Genomic DNA, 27,301 nt, shown 5'->3' with positions numbered 1-27,301 from the left:
AAAATAACACAAACATGAGATGCTGCCTATAAGGATGGGAACAGGGCAAGAAAGTAGAGGACCGGGTAGGAAAAGTCCTCTAATCATTGGCTAGCGCACAAAATAAGACTGGCACCTCTCCTCGGAACACTCCTGGACACTGGAAGTCTCCATCTGAAGAAAGTCTGTCTAGAAGAAAGAAAGCTCAAGGAATCCTGACTCTGACACTCAGGGGCTGCTCTCCAAGAGTCAAGTGGATGGCCTCTTGTTTGCCTGCTCTAGAGAAACAAAAGCAGAAAGACTCCAGGCTTTAAGAGGTCCTACCTGACCACAGACGAATGGACTACATAGGAGCCCTAGCTGGAGAGAGACCTGGTTCCTAAAATCTTACCCTGAGGACCTGAGGGCTAGACGAGTGACCATGAGGTATTCCCGCAGCATTTTTTTTCCAATTCTAGAGGATCAGGGCAAGGTCTTAAGGCTTTCCATAGGAGTTCACTTACGAGGTGGGCAAGAAAACCATATTTGTCCCACCTTGTTTTTGCCACATTTAAAACAGGTTTAGCTGGACTAGGTAGTGAATGTATCTAGCCTCAGTTTTGCACTGGTGGAGGATTTTGGAAAACTAAAAAGTGACTGAAGGTACATAAGACTGGAGGTAAAATCTTGGAATGGGGTGAGTGAGCAAATCTATCCAACGGTGAAGCAAATTTCTAGCAACAAAATCTAGCTTCAGCCTACCCAAAGCTATGGGCATCAAAACCAATGACTTCAGTGGGAGTGCGATGATGGCATATCCCACTTGAATGGACACTCACTAGCTTCAGCAGTGGAACTTATCCTACTGTAAGACTTTGACCTCCATAATAGAGATTAGGGGTCTGATTTAGAGTTTGGTGGATGGTTGCTTTTTCTCAAAAACTACAAATATCATGTCTGCCTTTAGTATAAGTGCATCATTACAAGTTCCTTATACCCTAATATGACAGACTGGATATCCGTCAAATTTGATATGAAGTATACATCTGTCAGACTTTAAATCAGGCCTTAAGTCAGAATGTAAAAACTTTCATCAGGGAAATCTGCCTTCTGTATCCAAACTGTGCTTCAAAAATGTGAGCACTAAAACACACATTGGTCCTAGTAAACTACAGCATCAAATTTGCATTGGTGTTTTAATTCTAGCAGATGTTTTTTTGCCTTAAAACTTTAAAAAAAATCATATACCCAGTTTCCCCTATCCGATTTTGGTGTCTTTTTGCATAATAATTTTTTTCTCTTTTTCTAAATTGTTTAATTTTATTGTGTTGTTTTCTTGACTTTAAATCTGTAGGTGCTGCTTGGCCTTAACATACATTTATTTGAGAAGTTTCCTTCTGTGTGTACCATTGCTATAAAGGGTGGAAAGGCTTTTGCTGAGACGTGTGTTGAGACCTATCCTGGGTGTGTTTATTAAGTTGGTAGGTCTCCTATTCCCTAACCTTCTGACAAGTGGTGATATATAGTCTTTCAAAATCACAGTTGCAACAAAATTTGTTCCATAAAAGTAATTTCCATAGGCAGATTCTCTTCTGAAGTGCTTTCCATTGCCATGATATCACAGCACAGCAGCAGTAATTCGTCCATTGGAGAATCCTCTAATGAAAATTGCTCTCACAGAGGAAATTAAGCTGCCAACTGCTTTTCAGAAGAATACATTACCCCCCTTGTATAATCAGGCCCACAGGTTCGAAGAACTGTTGGCCGCATAACTTGTTACACTGATATGAAGTGGGCTATAAACAGTGATGAACAAATTATCAGCATTTTGGGGATTCATTATGTGTCATGATGTGCTTAGTATGCACCCATTTAACTGAGACCTTAGATGGTGGTAAGCCAGATCTGCAACTGTTAATTACTTCGCACCACATACCCTTCTCTTCTCATTGCACTGCGTGAGCATGACAATAATCTTCGACTTCTGCTGGAGGATCATCTTCCAGAAATCGTTCCTTGTCTCGGGTAAAGGCCCTTGAGTTGCAATGTATTCCTGGGGTGAATTGTAGCCCTGAAAAATAAGCAGCAGTCAATGCAAAAGTGCATTGATTATAGATTAACGTCAGAAGCTTGAACGGTTCTAAACATATCTCCAAACATTTAACTGTCATACAAAGATATTATACACACACAAAACAATCCTGAAGGCACTGAGAGAATGCAGCCTTGCAATACTGCATTTTCAAAAGTGTACTCTCTCAATGTGGGTGTAATAAGGTGGACTTGTTCTGAGTAATAAGCTCAACCCCTATTTACTAAGTGCCCCCTTCCACCAATGAATCCCTTGTAAATGTCTCATCCCTAAATATTTCTTACTGGAGCTTTATTCATTAAAAGCGCTGAATGGCTTGCAATTGATATTTAACAAATGGAAGTACAATAAGCAAAATATGTCTTTTTGAATAGAAAAGATTTACACACACACATATATATATATATATATATATACATATATATATTACCTACTGGCGGTCGCCAGTAGGTATATATAGTTAGGATTTTTTCTCTATGGGTTTTTTGAAAATTCTATGTCTAATAACTTTGGCGTTTGTGGACGGAATCGGCTGAAATTTTCAGGAAAATGGCACATTTTGTTTCTGAGCAGCCCTTGAAAATTTGGGGGGGGTTCGTCCAGTGGGGGCCGAGAAAAAAGGGGGGTCCCAAAACGTGTTTTTAACATTGAGTTTTCCATAGGGCGGTTGGCCTCACTTTTAGCCCGAACGGCTGAATGGATTTGCACGAAACTTGGCAAAATTGTAGGGACTGGTAGCCCGATGTGCCTTTTGTAGGTCTCAATATATGTGCTCCAGTGGATTTTGAGAAATTAACGTTTAAAAAAAGATATATATCTGTAACAGCGGACCGGTTAGCGCTCTGGTTCGCGGACTTTTCGCGCAACGGAGCTTTGTGAAGCGAAGCTGATTGGTTCTCCGGCGTCTGTCAACATTCCAAACAGTCCGTAGCGGCCGCCATCTTGTCTCTCGGTAGGATCGAGAGACAAGAGGAGGTCAAAACAAAGGGGGAAATAACTATAAGGGGGCATAGTAGATCCTCGCTGACCCCCTAGGTTTGATGTGGAGGTTTTAAAAGGGCCCCGCGGGGCAAAAAAAAAACAAAATAATAATAATCGAACGGCTGAATGGATTTGCACGAAACTTGGCAAAATATTAGGGACTGGTAGCCCGATGTGCCTTTGCTAGGTCTCAATATATGTGCTCCAGTGGATTTTGAGAAATTAACGTTGAAAAAAAGATATATATCTGTAACAGCGCTCCGCTTCGCGTACTTTTCGCGTTACGGAGCTTTGCGAAGCTGATTGGTTCTCCGGCGTCTGTCAACATTCCAAACAGTCCGTAGCGGCCGCCATCTTGTCCCTCGGTAGGATTGAGAGACAAGAGGAGGCCAAAGCGAAGGGGGAAATGACCATAAGGGGGCATAGTAGATCCTTCCTGACCTCTTAGGTTTGATGTACCATTTTGCCAAGTTTGGTGTAATTCCGTTCAGCCATTCAGGCTGTAGACGTATGTAAATGTCCTATGGAAAATTGCATGGGGAAAACACATTTGAAAGTGTTGAAATTTAGAACCAATTAAAATGTTACTTTGGTTTTGTATTTGTGTGTGATGAAAGTTAATTGGTTATGTATATATGTCAAATGAGAGGAAACCACAGCCATTTTGTGATACTACTGTCTGAGGTACATTTGTGAGGAATTTTTGGTGGTGAATTTCTGGTGTTTGATTTACACAGTACTAACACTTCTGCTACTTTTAAAAAGGTGAGTTGTTAATTTGTATGGGGAACTATGTTGTACACTTGAAGATAATTTGAAAAATGTTTTCTGTTATTTATTTGCAGTCCTTCTGTTATACTAAATACTTGATAAAGTTAGTTTTATATTATGTATTACTAAAGACGATAAATGAAAGTGATTATTTTTTTCTGCAATTTACAGCAAGCAATTTCAAAATAAAATGGCTCACAATGAAGAGACCGTGGCAATTTCTTTTGAATTGTCCAACACATTGATTGAAATTGAGAGCACCAATAATGAAATATTGTCACAAGGAGGACATGACTTGTATGATTCCATTAGATTGATTGAAATGGACAGCACCAAGAATGAAATATTGTCACAAGGAGATGACTTGAATGATTCCACTACATTGATTGAAATTGAGAGCACCAATAATGAAATATTGTCACAAGGAGGAGATGGCTTGTATGATTCCATTAGATTGATTGAAATGGACAGCACCAATAATGAAATATTGTCACAAGGAGGAGATGACTTGAATGATTCCACTACATTGATTGAAATTGAGAGCACCAATAATGAAATATTGTCACGAGGAGATGACTTGAATGATTCCACTACATTGATTGAAATTGACAGCACCAATAATGAAATATTGTCAGAAGGAGGAGATGACTTGAATGATTTTTTTGATCAATCTCTTGATGGCGAATTTATCGAGTGTTTGGAGACCATAGAGTTACAAGAATCATCATTGCAGACTTTTAATGAGGAGATTCCAGATGAGATGATTGAAGAGGAAATTACTGATGAGGACATGTTACTAGTTCTTTCAAATTTAGAAAATTCTGAAGAATAAATTTATATTTAGAAATCAAAAATTGTTTGAGACATTATTCATTTTTATTTTTAATTTATGAGGTTGTAGCGAAGTGATTGTAGTATAAAATGAGACTTATAGTATAGAGTGCAACATTTTTATGTTACATGGTAAGTTTACTCATATTTACTTCCCTTCTGCCACTATATTATCTCCAATGTGTATTTGACATGTCTTCTTCATCTCCGGCCTCCTTTCTCTCACTGTGTGTCTCCGATGCATCTTATCGCTGGTATTTTGTGTAATTACAGAAGAGAGTAAAATAAAATAGTTCGGAACGTGAAAAGGGGGCAAAGTAGAGTACTCCTCACCCCCTAGGCCTTTTTAGGCGGTCCCAAAAGGATCAGTTTCTGCTTTCCTGAGAGATTATGGTATGAGTTCCATATACCACAATAACTTGCATTACAACATGCAAGATATCTATCTCCTATTACCAACTTTTGGAGATATTCGCGCTAAGCGCGAATATCTCCAAAAAGTAACACCTGCCCTGAGCAGTTCTTAGCCATGTTATCCAATGGGAGGTGGATAACATGGCTAAGAGTATTAGCTCGGTAATGCATGAATATCGCTGAGTTTTTAGCGATATTCATGCATTGCGGCCGTTTATTATCGCATTTGCGATAAACCTTGATAATAGTAAGGTTTATCTTCGATAATTTCTGACGATGCTTAGTGGTAAAAAATTGGTTGGTAAGCATCGTTAGCGATAAATATCGCTTAACTTTGGTAATATGCCCCAACGTCTGTTAACGTTCGATTCGAAGGAAATGAGGAAGTGTTGAAAAACATTGTCTGCGCCATCTTGCCTTTTTTGAAATGCCACACTTTTGTCGTGCACGGCAGCCATTTTAGATGTCTTGACCAGACCCACTCTCTGCACGCTGTCGATTCGTAGCATGGCTCCTCACCCTCGTAAGCATCTCCCCCAGGCACTGGTCACCACCGCTCTCTGTCTTATGCATGGGCAATAAACCTTCCCCCATCTGCGCTGCTCTTCCCTGAGAATCACACTCTGTGCCCGCCCGACACCTCCCTTTCGCCCTATTCACTACCGCACCCTCTGACACTCCTCTTCCTCTGTGTCCGAATGTCCAGGCCGGTCCTAGGCTATCAGCTAGCCCTGCAGATGTAGTTTATGGCCCCAGCTGTAAAGAATCACCCCTCTTCAAAGGAGTTATAGTAGATCAAGGCCCACACCCGATGTGATCCGTCACAGCACACGCGTTCCTACTATCTGAAAACCATCCTGTATTGTGATTGGGGAGGGGACCGAGCCTGAAGCGGAAGATTCCAGGAATGACTCTTTGTACATCAAAGTTTTTACAATTATGTGTCACATTAAAAATATATAGCACTCCAACAAAGTAGTAGGAATATAAAACTTTAATAACATATAAATATATACAACAAAACAAAAACAGTAAAAACATTTAAACAACGAAGAGACCGTGGCAATTTCTTTTTAATTATCCAATAGATTTATTGAAATTGACAGCACCAATAATGAAATATTCTTGTCAGTAGCGGTCTGTTGTGCGAATAGTTCCAAGGCAGCAGAACGCGCTGAAATCTAGATGGCACGAAAGTGATGTCTAGTAAGTTGCCGCCCAGCAAAAAACGGCGTGGGGCGCCGCGGGGGTGAGTGAGTCCAGTAGGCACCACAGCTATTCTTACCGGCATTGCAGAATTACTGCTGGGGACAATGCCTGTGCTGTAGCAGGGTCACAGCAGAAACAAAAAGGATTCTGTTGAAGATGTTGTTGGTTTTCAATTTGAAAACAGTTCTGGTGTCAACTGCTATGCTAATGTAGTGGTTAATGTTTTGTTTTCTCTAGAAAATGTAAAAGAGGGGGAGGCAGTCCAAAGTTCCGTTAAAAGGGCAAAGGAAAGGATCGGTGGTTTGAACTATCAGTCAAAAAGGGGAGGGGGTGCAATAATTTTTCCTACCGGGTCACACTGTGCTTTCACCGGAAGTGAGGTCTGCAGGATTGTAGTAATTCAAAGTGAGGCTGGCGCCAGCATGGGAGCGCCGACGTCCCGCGGATACAGTTTCGTCACTCCACGGGCGATCATGGCAGTCATTCCCCATCGGGGGTCGGAGACTCCCGCGGCTCCTCTAGAATCTTCAAGGTCGTGGAGGACTACGGTGGTGGAGTCAACCAGTGACCGGGCCATTTCTTTATGTTGGGCCCGCTCTTGCCAGGTCGACCGCCATTTTGAGAGTTCGGCAGCTACCGGCGATCGCGGGGTCACATGAGCGGACGGGCTCCACCCTGCCGGGCGAGATGTTGCAGCATGGCCACAGTGGAAGAACCGTTATCTAGGTCGTTCCGAAACTGTGCAGCACTGTAGTTGTTAGGATGCCACCGCCTGGAGCGCTGAGGGTGCAGCTGGGAAGCCTCCACCTGGGGAGGCGGGAGAGGCCTGTTCGCACCGTCTCTCCCTCCCAGTGCACCCCACGGCGTCTCGCTTGAGATTTGTTATGGCCGGACCAGGCGATGAGGACGAGGGGGGGGTCGGAGGCATGTGCAAGACATCCCCCTCCAGTGTTGTCGCAGCCATTATAAAAGAAAGAAGTGTCCCGTCCGTCTTCGGGCCGGGCTTCCGGTGGATGTCGGCCGGACGCCCCTGGCTCTGGCCCCATGAACGGGTTTCTTGGTTTATCGGCTGCAGCCGGATCCCGTCGGCCTCGGCCCCCCGACCGTTGGTGGTCGGACCGGAAGAGCATGTGGCGGGACTACCTGCAACTCTCAAGGGCCACCACGGCCGGACTGGGAGAGAGAGGGGAGGGTCGAGGAGACATTCCCCCCCCCTGCAACTGTTCAGCGTTGTAAAGGCAATCCCCTGGCCGGGTCCCGCTGGTCTCGGCCTCTCCTCCGGCTACACCCTACGTTAGGATCTCCTGGCCGAGGCGTGGCAGCAGGACCTGCCTTATATGGGCTGCTCCCGGCTGGGCGTAGCCGGAACCCTGCCCCACCTTGGAAGTTTCCAGAGTGGGGGTGGATGTTCTACTGACTTGCATTTTCCCTAGTCTATCGATTTTTTTGGCGTGGCAGGCGGTGGGACAGCGAGGGGTGATTTGGTTTCTCTTACTGTTTTTCTGGTCTCTCACCACTGGCATATTTTAACGTTTTCTTGTTTCTAGGACATTAATAGGTTTTATCATTACGTTATGTTATCGTTTCTTTGTTCGTTGTTTAATAAAAGTTCATGTTCATCAGTGGCCTACTGATTTTCGTTTTCCTATTTTTTTCTTTCCAGGTTGTTTCATGGTAAAGTTTCTGTTAACAGGATACAGTGATCACTTCGTTATTATTGCATATGTCCTTTTCACTAGGGGTGCTCTCTGGTCGGGCCAGATGACGTATCTCTAGTAAATGGTCCGGGTGAAAAAGGTGCATCAATCAGTGGGGAGTAGATAGGCATGACAGATTACAACGGGGGAGAACGGTCCGCATTACGTACCCTTTCACTACTTGCAAAGATTTTCCTACGTTTATTTGCAAACAGGGAATACCTCCAAAAAGAACTAATTCCCAAACAGTCAATGTTCGGACAATCAATCAATCAATGAGGAATGAAATAGGTACGACGTGTTAAAGGCTTGCGTTACCTACCCTTCACTATCTGCAAAGGGAGATAGAATATTCCTATTCTTCCTCGTTTGCAGGTAGAGAAGATCGTTAAGAGAATTAACTTCGAACAATTCAATGCTCGATTGAAACAATCAACAAGGGGTACTGTGAACACAAACGAACGCCGCTTATATACATATGCATTGCTATTTTCAACAGGTTGTTCCTAATGTTTCTATTTTAGCGAGGTCAAAAGAGATCCCATTAGTGGCCTACTGATTTTGCTCGATTCCTTTTGTTTTTTTACACGATTTTTCGCTATCTGCAAAGACTAAACAGAGTATTGCGACTCTGTGCTTGTTTGTAAATAGAGAATGAACCAAAGAGAACAATCAATCAAATGGAGAGAGAAGCAGGCACGACGGATTACAAAGGGGGAAAGGGCTGCGTTAACTACCCTTCACTATCTGCAAAGAGAGAGTACTCCTAATAGAAATGAGGGGTGGGGGGCAGCAATCAAAGCAGATCAGTGTGCATAAACACGAAAAAAAAAATTCTTACCACGTACTTGACATTCGACAGCTTATGATATTTGCTATTAAAAAACCATTGAAATTCACTGAAAAAACCATAGGTTATAGACCATATATAGTTAGGAATTAGCATTTACAAAACCTTGAAAATTCACTGAAAAAACCATAGGTTATAGACCATATATAGTTAGGAATTAGCATTTAAAAAACCTTATTTTACTCACACAAAACCATTGAAATTCCATATATAGTTAGTTGCACTAACTATATATTGCGCACCCGCAATCCACTGCTGATGATGTCACATATTACATCATTCATGACATGGTCAGTGACATCACTGATGACATCACTGATGACATCTCAAATGACATCACTGATGACATCACTGATGACATCTCATTTGACATCAATGACCACATCACTGATGATATCATTCATGTGACAATACAATGCATCTCCTCACATTTTAATATAACCTCTGTTTCACCCAGTGTTAAAAACAGAGTATAATTTTTGAAACCATTGACACACCAATACTAGTTACTACATACGTACTCACTGATTCCTACGTCTACACACACATTCACTCATTCACCCATACAATCATTCATACATACAATCACTCATGTTTACAACACAATCATATGCACTCATACACCTATACAGACACTCACACTCTGCCACTCATCCATGGAGTTACTCACACACCTAGTCAGTCCTGTAAAGAATCAATCACACTTCCATTTTCTACTCTATACAGTTAAACATAGAGCACCTTACGTTTTCAACCATATACTAACACATACTTACTCTCTTATACAATCATTGATACAAGTACACATTGATCTGTACAGAGTCACACACCTCCCATCCAGCCACACACACACTCAGTCTCCCATGCAAATACTTGGGCAATCAATCAATAACCCATATAGTTACTCATATAGCTACTGATCAACACATGCAGCAGTTTACAGAACAACAGACATAATGATGCACAAATTAAGACAGTTTAGTCACTAACCCATGCACTCAGTGAGACACATTTAATCACTCACTCATACATTCAGTCATGCACCTACTAAATCCTTCGTCCAGACACTTATACATCCACTCATTCTTCAATATGTAAGACATATTTTAACTTTACAGAAACATAGTCACTGGATGTTGTCATCAGTGATGTCATCAGTGATGTCATTTGAGATGTCATCAGTGATGTCATCAGTGATGTCACTGACCATGTCATGAATGATGTAATATGTGACATCATCAGCAGTGGATTGCGGGTGCGCAATATATAGTTAGTGCAACTAACTATATATGGAATTTCAATGGTTTTGTGTGAGTAAAATAAGGTTTTTTAAATGCTAATTCCTAACTATATATGGTCTATAACCTATGGTTTTTTCAGTGAATTTTCAAGGTTTTGTAAATGCTAATTCCTAACTATATATGGTCTATAACCTATGGTTTTTTCAGTGAATATATATATATATATATATATATATATATATATATATATATATATATATATATATATATATATATATATATATATATATATATATATATATATATATATATATATATATATATAACAAAGCCTACCACTACAAGGACCAGCAGGCAGTGCCTGCTGCCACGCCCACTGCGGCGAATTTCACTTGAAAAACAGGTGGGAGTAATCGACTCTGTGGACTGCCTACAAACATTTGCCCGTGATCAAGTGCTCAGGTAGCACGAAACGCGTTGGGCGTTCAAATTTGGAGGACTCTGGTTTGGCTTGCAGGCTGCAGCTTTTCATCCCGAATAAATGGCTAGAACCAACCTGTGGCTGTGTGGCTTCATTCAAGTGGGCAAACTTTCGTGTTGGAATTAAGGCGGCCAGCCCGGTCGCGAATGAAGCCCCGCCGCGCTGCGGATCTTCGCTGGTGTTTAACACGCTAGCAATTGGAGAGCCACAGGAGCTGGGATGCTGGTGGTATTTTGCAACTTTGCAAGTCCAGGACACTTGTTCTCAACCCACTGGGGTTTTATTTTGTTTTTACAGTGCACCCCATGAGCGACTCACTAGAGGAACAAAGCCTACCACTACAAGGACCAGCAGGCAGTGCCTGCTGCCACGCCCACTGCGGCGAATTTCACTTGAAAAACAGGTGGGAGTAATCGACTCTGTGGACTGCCTACAAACATTTGCCCGTGATCAAGTGCTCAGGTAGCACGAAACGCGTTGGGCGTTCAAATTTGGAGGACTCTGGTTTGGCTTGCAGGCTGCAGCTTTTCATCCCGAATAAATGGCTAGAACCAACCTGTGGCTGTGTGGCTTCATTCAAGTGGGCAAACTTTCGTGTTGAAATTAAGGCGGCCAGCCCGGTCGCGAATGAAGCCCCGCCGCGCTGCGGATCTTCGCTGGTGTTTAACACGCTAGCAATTGGAGAGCCACAGGAGCTGGGATGCTGGTGGTATTTTGCAACTTTGCAAGTCCAGGACACTTGTTCTCAACCCACTGGGGTTTTATTTTGTTTTTACAGTGCACCCCATGAGCGACTCACTAGAGGAACAAAGCCTACCACTACAAGGACCAGCAGGCAGTGCCTGCTGCCACGCCCACTGCGGCGAATTTCACTTGAAAAACAGGTGGGAGTAATCGACTCTGTGGACTGCCTACAAACATTTGCCCGTGATCAAGTGCTCAGGTAGCACGAAACGCGTTGGGCGTTCAAATTTGGAGGACTCTGGTTTGGCTTGCAGGCTGCAGCTTTTCATCCCGAATAAATGGCTAGAACCAACCTGTGGCTGTGTGGCTTCATTCAAGTGGGCAAACTTTCGTGTTGAAATTAAGGCGGCCAGCCCGGTCGCGAATGAAGCCCCGCCGCGCTGCGGATCTTCGCTGGTGTTTAACACGCTAGCAATTGGAGAGCCACAGGAGCTGGGATGCTGGTGGTATTTTGCAACTTTGCAAGTCCAGGACACTTGTTCTCAACCCACTGGGGTTTTATTTTGTTTTTACAGTGCACCCCATGAGCGACTCACTAGAGGAACAAAGCCTACCACTACAAGGACCAGCAGGCAGTGCCTGCTGCCACGCCCACTGCGGCGAATTTCACTTGAAAAACAGGTGGGAGTAATCGACTCTGTGGACTGCCTACAAACATTTGCCCGTGATCAAGTGCTCAGGTAGCACGAAACGCGTTGGGCGTTCAAATTTGGAGGACTCTGGTTTGGCTTGCAGGCTGCAGCTTTTCATCCCGAATAAATGGCTAGAACCAACCTGTGGCTGTGTGGCTTCATTCAAGTGGGCAAACTTTCGTGTTGAAATTAAGGCGGCCAGCCCGGTCGCGAATGAAGCCCCGCCGCGCTGCGGATCTTCGCTGGTGTTTAACACGCTAGCAATTGGAGAGCCACAGGAGCTGGGATGCTGGTGGTATTTTGCAACTTTGCAAGTCCAGGACACTTGTTCTCAACCCACTGGGGTTTTATTTTGTTTTTACAGTGCACCCCATGAGCGACTCACTAGAGGAACAAAGCCTACCACTACAAGGACCAGCAGGCAGTGCCTGCTGCCACGCCCACTGCGGCGAATTTCACTTGAAAAACAGGTGGGAGTAATCGACTCTGTGGACTGCCTACAAACATTTGCCCGTGATCAAGTGCTCAGGTAGCACGAAACGCGTTGGGCGTTCAAATTTGGAGGACTCTGGTTTGGCTTGCAGGCTGCAGCTTTTCATCCCGAATAAATGGCTAGAACCAACCTGTGGCTGTGTGGCTTCATTCAAGTGGGCAAACTTTCGTGTTGGAATTAAGGCGGCCAGCCCGGTCGCGAATGAAGCCCCGCCGCGCTGCGGATCTTCGCTGGTGTTTAACACGCTAGCAATTGGAGAGCCACAGGAGCTGGGATGCTGGTGGTATTTTGCAACTTTGCAAGTCCAGGACACTTGTTCTCAACCCACTGGGGTTTTATTTTGTTTTTACAGTGCACCCCATGAGCGACTCACTAGAGGAACAAAGCCTACCACTACAAGGACCAGCAGGCAGTGCCTGCTGCCACGCCCACTGCGGCGAATTTCACTTGAAAAACAGGTGGGAGTAATCGACTCTGTGGACTGCCTACAAACATTTGCCCGTGATCAAGTGCTCAGGTAGCACGAAACGCGTTGGGCGTTCAAATTTGGAGGACTCTGGTTTGGCTTGCAGGCTGCAGCTTTTCATCCCGAATAAATGGCTAGAACCAACCTGTGGCTGTGTGGCTTCATTCAAGTGGGCAAACTTTCGTGTTGAAATTAAGGCGGCCAGCCCGGTCGCGAATGAAGCCCCGCCGCGCTGCGGATCTTCGCTGGTGTTTAACACGCTAGCAATTGGAGAGCCACAGGAGCTGGGATGCTGGTGGTATTTTGCAACTTTGCAAGTCCAGGACACTTGTTCTCAACCCACTGGGGTTTTATTTTGTTTTTACAGTGCACCCCATGAGCGACTCACTAGAGGAACAAAGCCTACCACTACAAGGACCAGCAGGCAGTGCCTGCTGCCACGCCCACTGCGGCGAATTTCACTTGAAAAACAGGTGGGAGTAATCGACTCTGTGGACTGCCTACAAACATTTGCCCGTGATCAAGTGCTCAGGTAGCACGAAACGCGTTGGGCGTTCAAATTTGGAGGACTCTGGTTTGGCTTGCAGGCTGCAGCTTTTCATCCCGAATAAATGGCTAGAACCAACCTGTGGCTGTGTGGCTTCATTCAAGTGGGCAAACTTTCGTGTTGAAATTAAGGCGGCCAGCCCGGTCGCGAATGAAGCCCCGCCGCGCTGCGGATCTTCGCTGGTGTTTAACACGCTAGCAATTGGAGAGCCACAGGAGCTGGGATGCTGGTGGTATTTTGCAACTTTGCAAGTCCAGGACACTTGTTCTCAACCCACTGGGGTTTTATTTTGTTTTTACAGTGCACCCCATGAGCGACTCACTAGAGGAACAAAGCCTACCACTACAAGGACCAGCAGGCAGTGCCTGCTGCCACGCCCACTGCGGCGAATTTCACTTGAAAAACAGGTGGGAGTAATCGACTCTGTGGACTGCCTACAAACATTTGCCCGTGATCAAGTGCTCAGGTAGCACGAAACGCGTTGGGCGTTCAAATTTGGAGGACTCTGGTTTGGCTTGCAGGCTGCAGCTTTTCATCCCGAATAAATGGCTAGAACCAACCTGTGGCTGTGTGGCTTCATTCAAGTGGGCAAACTTTCGTGTTGAAATTAAGGCGGCCAGCCCGGTCGCGAATGAAGCCCCGCCGCGCTGCGGATCTTCGCTGGTGTTTAACACGCTAGCAATTGGAGAGCCACAGGAGCTGGGATGCTGGTGGTATTTTGCAACTTTGCAAGTCCAGGACACTTGTTCTCAACCCACTGGGGTTTTATTTTGTTTTTACAGTGCACCCCATGAGCGACTCACTAGAGGAACAAAGCCTACCACTACAAGGACCAGCAGGCAGTGCCTGCTGCCACGCCCACTGCGGCGAATTTCACTTGAAAAACAGGTGGGAGTAATCGACTCTGTGGACTGCCTACAAACATTTGCCCGTGATCAAGTGCTCAGGTAGCACGAAACGCGTTGGGCGTTCAAATTTGGAGGACTCTGGTTTGGCTTGCAGGCTGCAGCTTTTCATCCCGAATAAATGGCTAGAACCAACCTGTGGCTGTGTGGCTTCATTCAAGTGGGCAAACTTTCGTGTTGATATATATATATATATATATATATATATATATATATATATATATATATATATATATATATATATATATATATATATATATATATATATATATATATATATATATATATATGCTGGGCAGGGCTGTGGCTTTCTCCCTTTAATGCCACCGACTTCAGAAGGTTTGCAGGCAACGTCTAGCCCGCCTGCAGCACTCGAGCATGATGAGTGCAGGCAGCGCCCCGAGTGAGCAGCACCCAGGAGAGTGCAAGACAGCCTCCCCAGTGGTTAAAACACGCAGAGATCTCAGCAACCACCCGAAGCTCCTAGCCCAGCATAGCACAAGAACGTGTAGTCCCCAGGAGTTCCAATCAGCACCAGAAACTTCCAGTAAGGAAAAAGCACAGTTCCAATCAATAAAAGTGCTCACAACGCTAATCCCTCCCAACTACAGGGTGGTCCCTAGACCCAGAGATCAACGGGGGCACCAAGCAGTAACAGGTTCAGCTGGCCAGCACCTAGAGTCCTTGTCACAGCCCATCAGCCCACAGGTCAGCACAGCAACCAAGGGAATTCAATGGCAGTTCCTCCAGGCAGCAGAGCAGTTCCTCCTGGCAAGGTGCACTCTGTAAAGCAGCAGTGTCTGGTTACAAGTCCCACACAGTGTATAAATCATGGGGACACAGCCCCTGTACTTATACTTCCAAAGTATTTGTTCTGGGGGCACTTCAAAAACGTCTAGAAGTGTACAACACTCCCTTCCAATCCCCAGCCCTGGCTCCAGACATACTCGGGGGGGGGGAGGGGGCAGAGACATAATTGCGAAAGGTAGGCACATCCCTATTCAGGTCAGGTGACGACTCCTCCCACCACTCTAAATGCAGACCAGGCCTATTCAGCCCAACTATGAGTCACCCAGGAAAGGCAAGACACACCTAAACCCCCCTTGTGACTGTATAGAGTGAATGCAACTCCCCTTCTCCTGTCAGTCTAAACCAGACGTTGAACACACAACCAGGCAGGGCACAAAGAATCATAAGCACACAGAAATTACTTCTAAAAGTAATTTTTTTTTAAATAGCAATAACAAATCCACGTTGACCAATAAGCAGGATTTATCGCAACTATTCCAAACATACCAAACATGGCCACACTGCCCCTTCATATCAGAAATTATCACTGAAACACATACCAGGGAATTCACAATGCAAACCTATAATAGGAGCAGCTTCACAGCATTCAAAAACCAAATAGGCTGTTTGTCACTTCTAGGACATGCCACACAACTAAGGTACATGTACTACCTTTTACCTCAATCTGTGACCATTAACTTGATCGCTAACGTGGAAATCTTTCTTCTTGTTTTTATTCACAGTCACACGTAGCTTAGATCACGTATAGTGCACAGCACTTCCCAATTATTAGCATCTAAGTACCCAGGGAAATAAGATGGTGATAACAATAACGCTATTCTACCACAGTTGTCTCTTTGCCACTGAATGGAGCACCACAGACCTACAGTAGCATTCAGTATCAATACTAAATGTTTGTTCTGTTATATATGTATGTCTATGTCCCCCTTTTCCATTCCAGGTGCAGAAACCACAAAGTTGAAGCCTCCTAAACCAGGAGTTATTAGGAAGACATTTATTCTTCCAAATTTTTTGCACTTTTTCACTGTTTTGTTTAATTTTCACTTTCACGCCCCTAGGTAAGGGTGGGCCTTAGCGCGTCCATACCACCAGGGTATAGAACACGTTTAGTCCTGAAGAATTGCCGGGTAAAATTACACCGTTTCGATGGCAAGAAACATGTCGACTGATACATAGGAATCTACCACTCAACTTAATGTGGACTGCTTCCATATACATAATTTTAATTATTGTCTTTAGTGGTCATAGAATAAAAATTACCTTTTGATACACTACTGACTTTTTTATACCCTCACCATTCGTTAGCTTAATTTTGCACAACACGCCCTGAACTCACTATCCCGCTCCGCAGTAGATCTGGCGTTGCAGCACACCAAAGAGACACTCGGTCTCTTTGGTGGAGCCCGATGATGAAGCATGACATCACTAGGTGGTGAGTGAGGGCTTTTTTCAAACGTCCCAGTGAGGTCGTTTCTGTATCTTAAGTCCGTTGCTCCCTACTGTGGCAAAGCCTACTCCTTAAGACACTCTTGTTTTGTTTATTGATGAACTACCTTTTACCTCCACAGCACCCTGCCCATAGTGCTACTTAGGGCCTACCTTAGGTTGACCTATATGTAGTAAAAGGGGAGTTTCAGACATGGTAAACACTTTAAATGCCATGTCACCATGGCGGTAAACTGTGCACGCAGGCCCTGCAGAGACCTGAGACAGGTTGGAAAGTCTACTTCTTTTGGGTGGTGCAAACAGCATCACAGGCACACTAGCAGCATTTAATTTACAGGCCCTGGGTATATGGGATACCACTCTACACAGGAATTACAGGTAAATTAAATATGCCAAACAGGTGTTGACCAATCCTACCACATTTACAGGAGAGAACACATGCACTTTAGCACTAATCAGCATAATAAAGTGGCCAGAGTCATAAAACCAACAAAAACAGGTGAGGATAAATATAGGAGGAAGGCAAAATGTTTGGAGATAACCATGCGAAAAAGGGCAAGCTCGAACAGATTAATATATGTTTTCAGCCAGTTACACATTTCCTCCACCCACCACACCATGAGAGTCTGGGTCATTCTACAATACATGCAAACATTTTAGCCCAGGAAAGTGGGATATTTTAGGGGGAAAAAATCAGGGGAGTGTATTTTCCCCATTTACTTTTATTGAAGCAGAGGCAATTTCAGTTGGGGTACAGCTTTTTTTGTCTTTAAAAACGAAAACAGCAATCCCACTCCTGAATCAGGTCTGTTGGAATGTATGGTCCACTTTAGACATTGAGTTCTTCACTGTGATGATGGTATTTTGCTTGAGCACTTATTCTCGACTGTTTAAAATGTAGTCCTTTTCTTTTCTTTCATTTCATGTTTTATTTATTTATATTTTTTCACTGCACTTGGTGTTAGTTGCAATAAAAGTAACGCTACTGCATGGAGTTTTGCATGTGCCTTGCCATCAGAGAGCCACACCAACACAAATGTCTTTGGTATGTGATTTATATTAAGTATATTGCAAATTTCCTGTTAATATGTGGCAGTAGCTCTTATTGATAACAAATAAAACATCTTTATTTTTTTCCCGAATTGATGATGTATCCTTGTAATGATGTAAATTAAATCCTTTAAATGAAATTGTCACTACAGCCATTCAAATATGGCAACTGTTTTTGTCCTTGGGCTGGGTGCTACACCACAGAAGGTGGAAAAATACTCCGCATTACCAGGTATTTGCTGCAACAGTTAAGCTTTTAAAGTTTTGTATGTTGGCCTGTTATTTGTCAGTATTAAAATTCTGCATATTCTGACTTCCAGTGGTGCTAGCCTCTCTTCTTTACAATTACTTCCTTGCTCACTTCCATCAAAAATATAACAGCTGAGCTCCATCCGTCTCATTCATGCAGGCCCCAGTTCTAGATCCAATAATATTGTGCCTTTTAGGTGTGACTTAAAATCCCCTCATCTACTCTCGCTAGGACTTAATGTAGCATTTTATTGCCATGTGTGGACCGGACGCCCTTTAATTATAAACCAGTACAACCTTTGGCTGGCACGGGTTCGTTTTTCATTGTGTCACCGCTTGTGTGCCTAGCTGAAGTTATACGGTCTGGGGCTTATTTTTGAGCCCTTGCATCACTTTTGCGCCGCTGGTGCGTCACATTTTGTGATGGACCAGCGGCTTAAAAAATGAGCCTTGTTGCACCATATTTACAAAGTGACGCATCTACCTAGATGCGTCACTTTGTAAACCCATGAGCCACATCACACCTGTGCCAGGTATAATGTATGGGGGTGTTCTGACGCAAGAAAGGGTCGTAGAAGTGACGCAATGAAATCTATAAGATTTTACGGCACCACATTAAAGACGCAAATGCGTTAATATCTTACACCTGCCTCATGGCAAGCGTAAGACTGACACAGCGACATGTCATGTGGGACTTGCCCATGTGTAATGACCCATTGCTGGAGTTGCGTCACTTTTGTGACACACTCCAGCAATGCTGCATTTTTGCTCCTGCAGATACGTCAGAAATACTGACGTATCTGTGACTCCTTGCGACATGATGAGTCCACCTGTAAATATGACGCATCATTGGTGTTGCAAGGAAATCACAATGAAAAGTGATGCATCGCTGTTTTCTTGCAACGATGCATCACTTTTCATAAATGAGGCCCTCTGTCCTTTCAGACATTTCTAATGAACAGCTTCCCTCTTTAATCCAGCATTGTGTTATTAATATAGAAAAAAAGAGAAGGAAAACCTTTACTTTTTGGTTGAGTCCACAATTTTGTTTTTGTAGAGTGTTATCAGGAACTTTGCAATAAAGTTGAGGTAAACTCAATATTGCTATTATTTTGCTCTCCTGGTTAGACCCTTTGAGGAAATCCTTAAACATCACAGGTATTGTTCACTCTTCCCACACTGCGCTAAATTCATATTAAGATGTACTTGCTGGTGAAAGCACTGACACCCAAAATATTTTAAAAGCAAACATTGACCACGCCACCTGTTATAGTTTTTGAATACAGCTTTGAGTTTGTTCACGAAGATCAGCAGTTCAGAATAACCAGGACATTAAACTTTAAATGTGCCCCAATCATCCGCTTTTTTAATTTAACACGTTTTCTATAAACCAGAATCTGAACATCTATGTATGTTTTGCAATTGAGTCACCTCCATCTTTGAAGAATTCAGTAGCAACCCAAGAAATGTTTGGTGCAATAGTCTCAAGAAATTTGCAACACATTTTACCCTATTGTGAGAAATCAGGGCCTGCTTGCAGCGTCCTCCCACTTTTTGCCCCCATTTTGACTACTAGGTGCTGGTTTTCAGACTCTGATTGTGCCCTGGGCTCAGATTAAAAGTACATGGTTAGGTGTAATTATAATTGGCAATGACAGACCCCTGTAAGTCCCTAGTATATAATAAGGTTAGGGGGATTCAAACTACCTATAAGTCCCTAGCATATAATAGGGCAGAGAGGTGTAGAGGCCCAGTAGATTTCTTGCACTAGAGGGTGCACTGCTGTGTTACCTGCTGTTATTTTAAAAGCCAGCCCTGCCTTGCAGGGTGTTTTTGAATTTTAATTATATGAAAATGGGAATTTGATAAATAGTAAGGGTACTTTGAAAATCTCAAACTACCTTATTTCTATATATGAGTCACCCCCCTCCCCTCCAGGACTTCCCTAGGTGCCCCGGGGGGGGGGGGGGGGGGGGTGCCTTGTAACTATGAGCAGGGACATTATGAAATATGTTTTGTAAGCCCTGATGAGGAAAACAATGCAAATTATGTTTTCCCCATTCTACTGAACGGCTCCAAAGGGTAACATTGAGATATATTTAAGTATAAATCTCAAAGAAGACACCTAAAAGTATACTTCAATGTATATAATTAATAGTTAAGATACATCCAACAACTTGCCACTGTTAGATTTATAATAAGTATTACAGAAAATACATTATTAAACTTTCTTTTCTTTTAGCCAAAACCCAGCTTTTCAGCTGCCCTCTCCAGATTGGCTGGCCTTTCCAGGCTGAGTCAGAGCTGATTGATGAGGTGTGAAGTGACCTGTCAGAGTAGACGATGGATTTCCTATGGGTGAAGAACTTTATCTGCAAAAGCAAAAAGGCAGGAAGAAGGTGGAAGAGCCAAACTGGTCTTCAATGGGAGAATGGCAGTTTGGGTTCACCCACATCCTACACCCCAACCCACACAGGAGCCTCAGTAATTAGCCTAGTCAGGGGGTTGGAAGGTGTGTTAATGAAACTTAGCAACACCAGTAGGTGGGTTTTAACCAGATCTAACCCCAAAGGAGAGACTTTTTCCATGTTGGATTTTGAGTGAACAGTGCTTTACATACCTGTCTCCTAAGTTAAGCCTGCCTGCTCGTTGCAAGCAAATAATTTATTGAGACCCCAACTGAACCTTTTATTGTGTTTGTGGCCATATTCTAATTGGTAGTTCACTACTTATCACGACCAATAACCCACTTTCCAATACATATATATTTCCTATAATGACCTAAGGCTACAGAAAGCATGCTGAAATACCCATTAAGAGCATTCTACATGCACTAGCATGCCTCATCACGGGTCTAAAGAAATGTAATCACATCACCCCCTCCTGATGGAAGTCCATCAGCTCCACTTGCTGGCCTGCATCATCTTTAAAACCAAAAAGCATCCCTGGCAAAAATTCTCAAACCAGCTCTACTCCCTTCATCTTCTTGCGCTATCGCTCACTTCCATCCATCCATTCTTCCTCTTTCCATCCATCCTATTTTATCCCTCTCTCTTATCAATTCGTCTCTGCCTCCCACCTCTTTCTAACTCTTTTGAAGCCTCTTGTGCCTGCTGCAATTTACCTCGGGGAGCTGGGAAAGTAATAGAGGCTCCAGGAGCGGCCCTGGGCTTTCAAAATGTGTTTCCTAGGGCTCCAACCCACTGAGGAAATGCCGAGTGGAATAAAAGGCCTCTGCAGCACTGCAAACAATACTCCAAATTAGGAAAGAATTGAAGACACACCAATTAGAGAACACTACATCACAATACATTAACAGTCCCCAACCTTATTTTGACTTTATGCTTTTCTTGGACGATGTACAGTGCTCAGTTGCTTTTTAGTTAGCTTCGCACTATAGAAATACCACATTCATACATACAAGTAAATCTTGGAAAATAATTAAATACTTAAGTATATGACAGATGCTGCAATGCCATACTAGTATCATACATGTCCTACACGTGCTGTTTATTGATAGCTGCAAAGAACTTTGACTTAAACAGAGAATCATATTCCTGGTCGAAACAGTGGGTGAAAGGAGTAGAGGAAGTGGTTAAGCAAGCTGTGTTTTTTTAGGTAGGTGTGTTAGGCAAGAGTATGTTGGTTCTTTTTGGGTTTTTTATACACATGGTTTTTCATCTTAAGGCGCTTGTATGGCATCCCAATATATGCGTCTCCAAGCACAATGTGTGCCCACTTATTGGCAAGCACATCTTAATGAGAATGACTGCTGATTCCACATTATGAGCAGAACTTCATGTTCACTGTGGTCACTAAATATCAAAAAAGTTCAACTCAACTTTCCTTCACCTTCATAACATCCACCATGTTTCTATGAAAAGCTAAACAGTTTGTGAGATATCACGTGTTTTTTTCTTTTTAGCACTCCACCATTATTTACAAACCATTTGTTACTATTGGCTTTTATAGTGCCCTCATCTCTAACACCTCTTTAAAGACTCTTTAGCAATAACTCGGTGCTTTTAAAAGGCCAGTATGGGCCTCCAGATTTCACTAGACGTTTCCCTATTTCTCGTTAACATTTTTTACTCACCCCTTCATTCTGTGATATCGGTAAAGATTTTTTAAAGGATTTCAGCACACAAGTACCATGTCTGTGCTAATTTAACTATGACTCTGAGGATTAAGGGGGTTGTATTTTTTAAATCAAAGGGCCATTAATCACTCTGCAGTCAATGCACTTTCATTAAAAAAAAGGCTAGACCTTTTGGCTTTGCCAATGCTTGTTGCAAATGTGCTTTTCTTTCTATGCATAAAATACTCTGTCAGCAGAAAGTTCATAAAAATTGCATCAAATCACTTATCTCAGCCATAGCCAAGCACACTTTTCATGGATAATCTTATGGAAACTTCTAAATATCTGGACAATGATCAAAGCTTTAACATCAATCAGAAGAAACAGTAAATGACAGGACAGGCGTGTCTATTATGTGTCCTTTCACTCCTAGTTTTATTGCCTGTCTCTGGGTAAGTACTTCTCCTTCCACAGGCTCATGCTGCTTTTCTCACATTTGATATAGTTGGCACTTGGATACTATTCTAGTGAGATGTATTGTGAGGAGTTCATGAGACCAGTTGTGACGCCTCGTCAAGGTACCCTTTCTGTCTATACCAGGGGTCTCCAACCTTTACTGACATAAGAGCTGCTTTCAATCAATGAAAATCATCATGAGCTACTAATATGATTAGATTTGTAATAGTGACCACATCAGGCAAGATTAGATTAGCGGACACCCCAAGCAAGGTTACCAGCAGCAACCCCCTCAATGCATCAGGCAGAACTACCAGCAGTAAGGCAAAAAAAAGAAAGTAATAAGTATATCCAACATCTCAAATGTAAATCTATTGCATTGACAAGTCATATTTTAGGCACTGTTCCCCAAACACCAGCTTAGGAGTTATAAAAATGTACACATTTGTGTGGCGAGTTCACCCAATCGATTTTGGTATGCAGATTTCCATTTAACCATGCAAAAATGTCTTATTTAGTAGACTGGGCTGCCAACAGGAGAGCTACTTAAAGATGGCTGGAGAGATACAGTAGTTCACAAGCTACTCGTTGGAGAAACATGGTCTACACAAACACAGCATCAATGTTGTTAGCCTTGGATGGTAATACAGTGCGCCTTAGAAACTGCCTGCCATAAGAATTTATTGGAATGGAAGGCATCTCTCCTCATCACCCCACCTTTGGCACCCTTTACTTTTCATCCCTTGGGACTATGGGTCTTGGCTTCCTATTCTTCTTCTGGATGTGCCTTTCTTTCAGTTTGATTATTTATCTCTATGGCTCTTTCTTTTTTGATGCTTTAACAGTTGCTTAAGTTATGGTAGCAGTATAGAAAAAGTGAAGTATGCATATGCAGGCTGGTTTAGAATAACCTGCACTACTTGGGAAATCCCCTGATATTGCTCGGTAAGCTTGTTTTGGTAAGGATTATGGTTAAGATACGTGTAGACTGTGCAAGATACACAAATACTCAGTTGCGTAGCCTAGAGTGTCATTTGGGAGAACAGATACCAGGTTCACAGCAGACACACTCCACGCCTAACTGTCAGAGAGGTACATGTAAGGATCAGCTTCTTAAGGCCTTAAGACAGAAGGTACTGAACAGGTAATATAAATAAGTTTCCCAGGCAGCAAAAGCAGAAGAAGCAATCGAGATAAAAACTAACCTCCAAACACCTCAATCCTGATGGGCAGCATCTAAGTTGCTGGATGGCTCCAAGTCTTCAGCCTACCAGATTTCCAGTCTATGGCTTTCTACAGGTCATTCTGAGATTAGTTATTCCAATTTGGTCAACTGAAACAAGCAATAACTACAACACCATCAACGCACAAGTTTGCTACATGAAAGTCCAAGGAATGGGAAACTAGTGTATTAAAGTAAGGTAAGTAAAGTAAAATTATTTAGGTTAATAAAAAACATTCCCAACTAAAATCCACACATGTGCAAAGCCCTCCCTAGAGTTAACCCGCAATACAAAATCATTCTGTCCATACTGCACGCAGGCCCACCTGAGGCACCAAAAGTGACTTTTCTCTAAATTCCACAGGGTTGTAAAAATATCAAATCTGCAGTGCTTACCTATAAAGAGAAACCAGCCTAAAAGTCCCACGGTAAGGCAGATGGCCTGAAGAAAACTATAGCTATGTACACTAACATGAATGTGCCTTGTGTGTACTCTTGCACAACAGAACCTAAAATTCACATACCACAGTCTGACACATTATAAAATACAGTTTCACCGTAAAATGTTTCTAACAAAAAATCCAACTATAAGTGATTCACCCCATTTCATTTCACTGCTTCCGGCTGATTCCTTTCCGATAATAGATGTTACACTTTATTCTTAAATTTCACGAAATGAATGGGCACCTTTGGGAAATCACCACTCAAGCAGAAAATGATTGCTTGGTGACATGTTCTTATACCAAATTGAAGAAATATTGGCCTTAGCCAATATCTGCGTTCCGGTAAGATACCAGGGCAGACGCACAAAAAACGCCGCACAGCAGACACAGTCTGCAACTGTTCACTGGTGGCGTGGCTGCCAAATTGGTACCAGGTCTAGTAAGGCAAGAAAATCAAATCGTAATTGCATTAGCCTTATTTTGAAATATCGATAATAACTTTCTGCTAGGTATTTACAGTGCTGAAGACTCTTGCATAAATTGTTGGACATCCAACTGTGGAGTCTATTCCTGAACTTTTTCGTATCTCCCAGGAATGAGTACAATTTTGTTCGCTTATTTACCAACAGTTTAAAAGTGTTATAAATTCACTTTTGATACCACTTGCTATATAGTTTGCGGATTATCAAAGCAGAAGGCAGTTCTGTCTTCCAGAGACAGTTTTGATTGGTAAACTTGTATTTTCACTGCTAATGTTTCTTATATTCATAAAACGACTACTTTCTTTTACTTCTACGTCTGTTACTTCACCCTCCCCTCTCCACTCTGCTTGTTTTTTTTTGTTAAATATCCTTGAACCCCTACTTCTTCTCTTGCTGCTTCACCACTCTCAGCTTGCCATACCTTTTCCCCTACACTGGCCTATACCCCTTTATTTTTAATTCTCTATTATTTATTAACTTTTCTAAGCCTGCTGCATCATTATTAGGAGTCAAATTGAAAATGTTTAATACCCATTTCAAAATGGCTGCCATGACTGTTCCAGAGCAGCAGGTCCCTAGAAATCGCTTTGTCATATTTAAAAAATTCCATTTCACGAGGGCTATCATGGAAGTAAATAAGAAACAATTTGTCAGAGGCGGGTGCCCACCCGTTGAATTTGGTCACACTTCACTTTAAAACACGTGTGTTTTTTATCCAACTATCATCAATGAAGTCCACATATTCAAGAGTTCATCAATATTTCTTTACGCCAATTACATAATTGGCTAATGTAGTTATTTTGCGTATACACATTAAATACTTTCAATTCATAAATCCTTGATTGACAATCGGTTCAGTTAAGTGGCCTTAACCCCATGTCCTGCCCAATGCATTTCAGGTTGTTGACCCTTCATCAGGGTCAACCCGGGAAAAGATCTGTAGACAAAACAGGCTTGGGTCAGCTTTAATGCAATGCTCAATGTATCTGATGATGGGAGATTGGCGTGAATGTCTAACACCCACAGGCTATCATGGAAGCACATGTGCATCCACAGCTGCCATTTTATAATATTTTATTAGACATTTTATTAAACATTTTATAATAAAAGACATTCAAATGTTGCCACAGTGATTGCAACCACATCCATTGTGGCCATATTTGAATGGGTTTGTAGTGTTCTAATAAATCTTGTTTCAAGATTGCCATGAAAGATGCCTGCAGCACTGGCTGTCTAACCCAAACATGCATTGGCAAAGCCAATAGGTTTCCCTCCATAAACTCATTTGTATTTTGGTTCTTGAAGTCTTCATCTTATACTGCCAAGCAAAAAAACAACTAAAGTCGAAACAGAATTAGTTGAAATACTTAGTGATGTAGTAATGGTTTCTAAAAGCAAGTCAGACTAATGAGCTCCCAACCCAATGGTTAGGTAGTAAAAACCATTTTTGAACACCTGGGCCCTGGTGTCACTGCAATGCTACACTAGTCATAGGTACACTCCCCCGAAATGCCCACACTTGACATGGGACATCTTGAGATCTCTGTTGCTTCCCTCTTTTGATTCCCACTTCACAATCTGCCTTAATGTCCTTAGTCCATGCTTCCACCCATTCTATTATCCTATCCTATCACCCTTTGCCCAATTTAGCTATCTTCCAAACATTTCACCAATCCCATTCTTTTTTCACTTCATTTGTCTCATCCCATTTCTTTCTCTGCTCAGGTTTTATTATTGCACAGTGGTGTTTACTCATCATTTAATACAATAGATTAGCCTGTGTAGAAGGCTGCAATAGACAAATTCCCCAGAATTTATATTTGAGATGTCACTGACCCAAACCTACATGGAATATGCTAATGTTAATCGTTCAGTGATAGAAAATACTTGGTTAATAATGAAACAAACATTTCCTTTCCCAAAGGATCAATCAAATCATGTTTATCTTTCTTTTCTTCTTTCCATGATATTTTTTAAACATCCACATCCTTCCTCAAGTTCAAAATCAAATCGGAAGAACAAGGGATTACATTTCAGCACCTCTGATAAACTCTTGAATATCACAGAAGAATGTTTTCTCTTTTTAACGCCTTTCAAAATGTGTCACCAATCAGTCCTTTCTTTTTTACTTTTTATGTGCCCTCATCACCCCATGTTTCAAGTCGCCACAAGATTAATTGATAGCATCATCAACCACTTAATACAAATTACAAACTTCCTCCAAATGTTTCTTTTTCCTTTGAACCTTACCATTGTAGTTGCTACTAACAATTCTGAGCTTTCTTGTTGACTATGCTTGTTTCTCCTCTTATGCATACCCAAAACCTGAACGACTAGTTTGGCACCCAAACAGGAGAATAAACTCATCTAATGTTTTCAATAAAGTGAAATTAAAGTCTGCCAATATATTCTCTACAGCAGTGGTGCTTGACCTTTTGACTTCTGTGGACTCCCACTTAATCATTATCGAGTCCAGCGACTGCTACTCAATCATTTTGTAATCTTAGGTAATGACCAATGGGTCATTACCAGAAGCCGGGGAGCCCAGATTAAGCAATTTCAATTATTTGAACCTCAAAACAGTACACAAAATTACAGAGACAAGCATTCATCAAAAAAATATACAAATGATGACATATTTTATTTAACTCACAAACAAAACCATCCAGTGTCTATGCTATTCTTTTTTATGCATTTGCACACCAACTAATTTTTAGCCACCATTTGCAAATTCTTTCACATTTACTTAGTTT

The 27,301-nt window shown here is 42.4% G+C and overlaps 1 protein-coding gene across 6 annotated transcripts in view; it reads right to left on the bottom strand.

The window, feature by feature from the left end:
* The window catches only part of PTPRO (protein tyrosine phosphatase receptor type O), a 1,002,672-nt gene that overhangs the window by 89,070 nt on the left and 886,301 nt on the right, over positions 1–27,301 (bottom strand). For all 6 annotated transcript variants that reach the window (XM_078674019.1, XM_078674018.1, XM_078674014.1 and 3 more), the window contains one exon: positions 1,895–2,029. In XM_078674019.1, the coding sequence (XP_078530145.1) occupies positions 1,895–2,029 (135 nt within the window). The remainder of the gene's footprint in view (positions 1–1,894; positions 2,030–27,301) is intronic.

Source organism: Lissotriton helveticus, chromosome 1_1 (assembly GCF_964261635.1).
Source record: "Lissotriton helveticus chromosome 1_1, aLisHel1.1, whole genome shotgun sequence".
NCBI lineage: Eukaryota > Metazoa > Chordata > Amphibia > Caudata > Salamandridae > Lissotriton > Lissotriton helveticus.
Note: the sequence above shows the minus strand (reverse complement) of the source record. Positions and strands in the feature narration are given on the sequence as shown.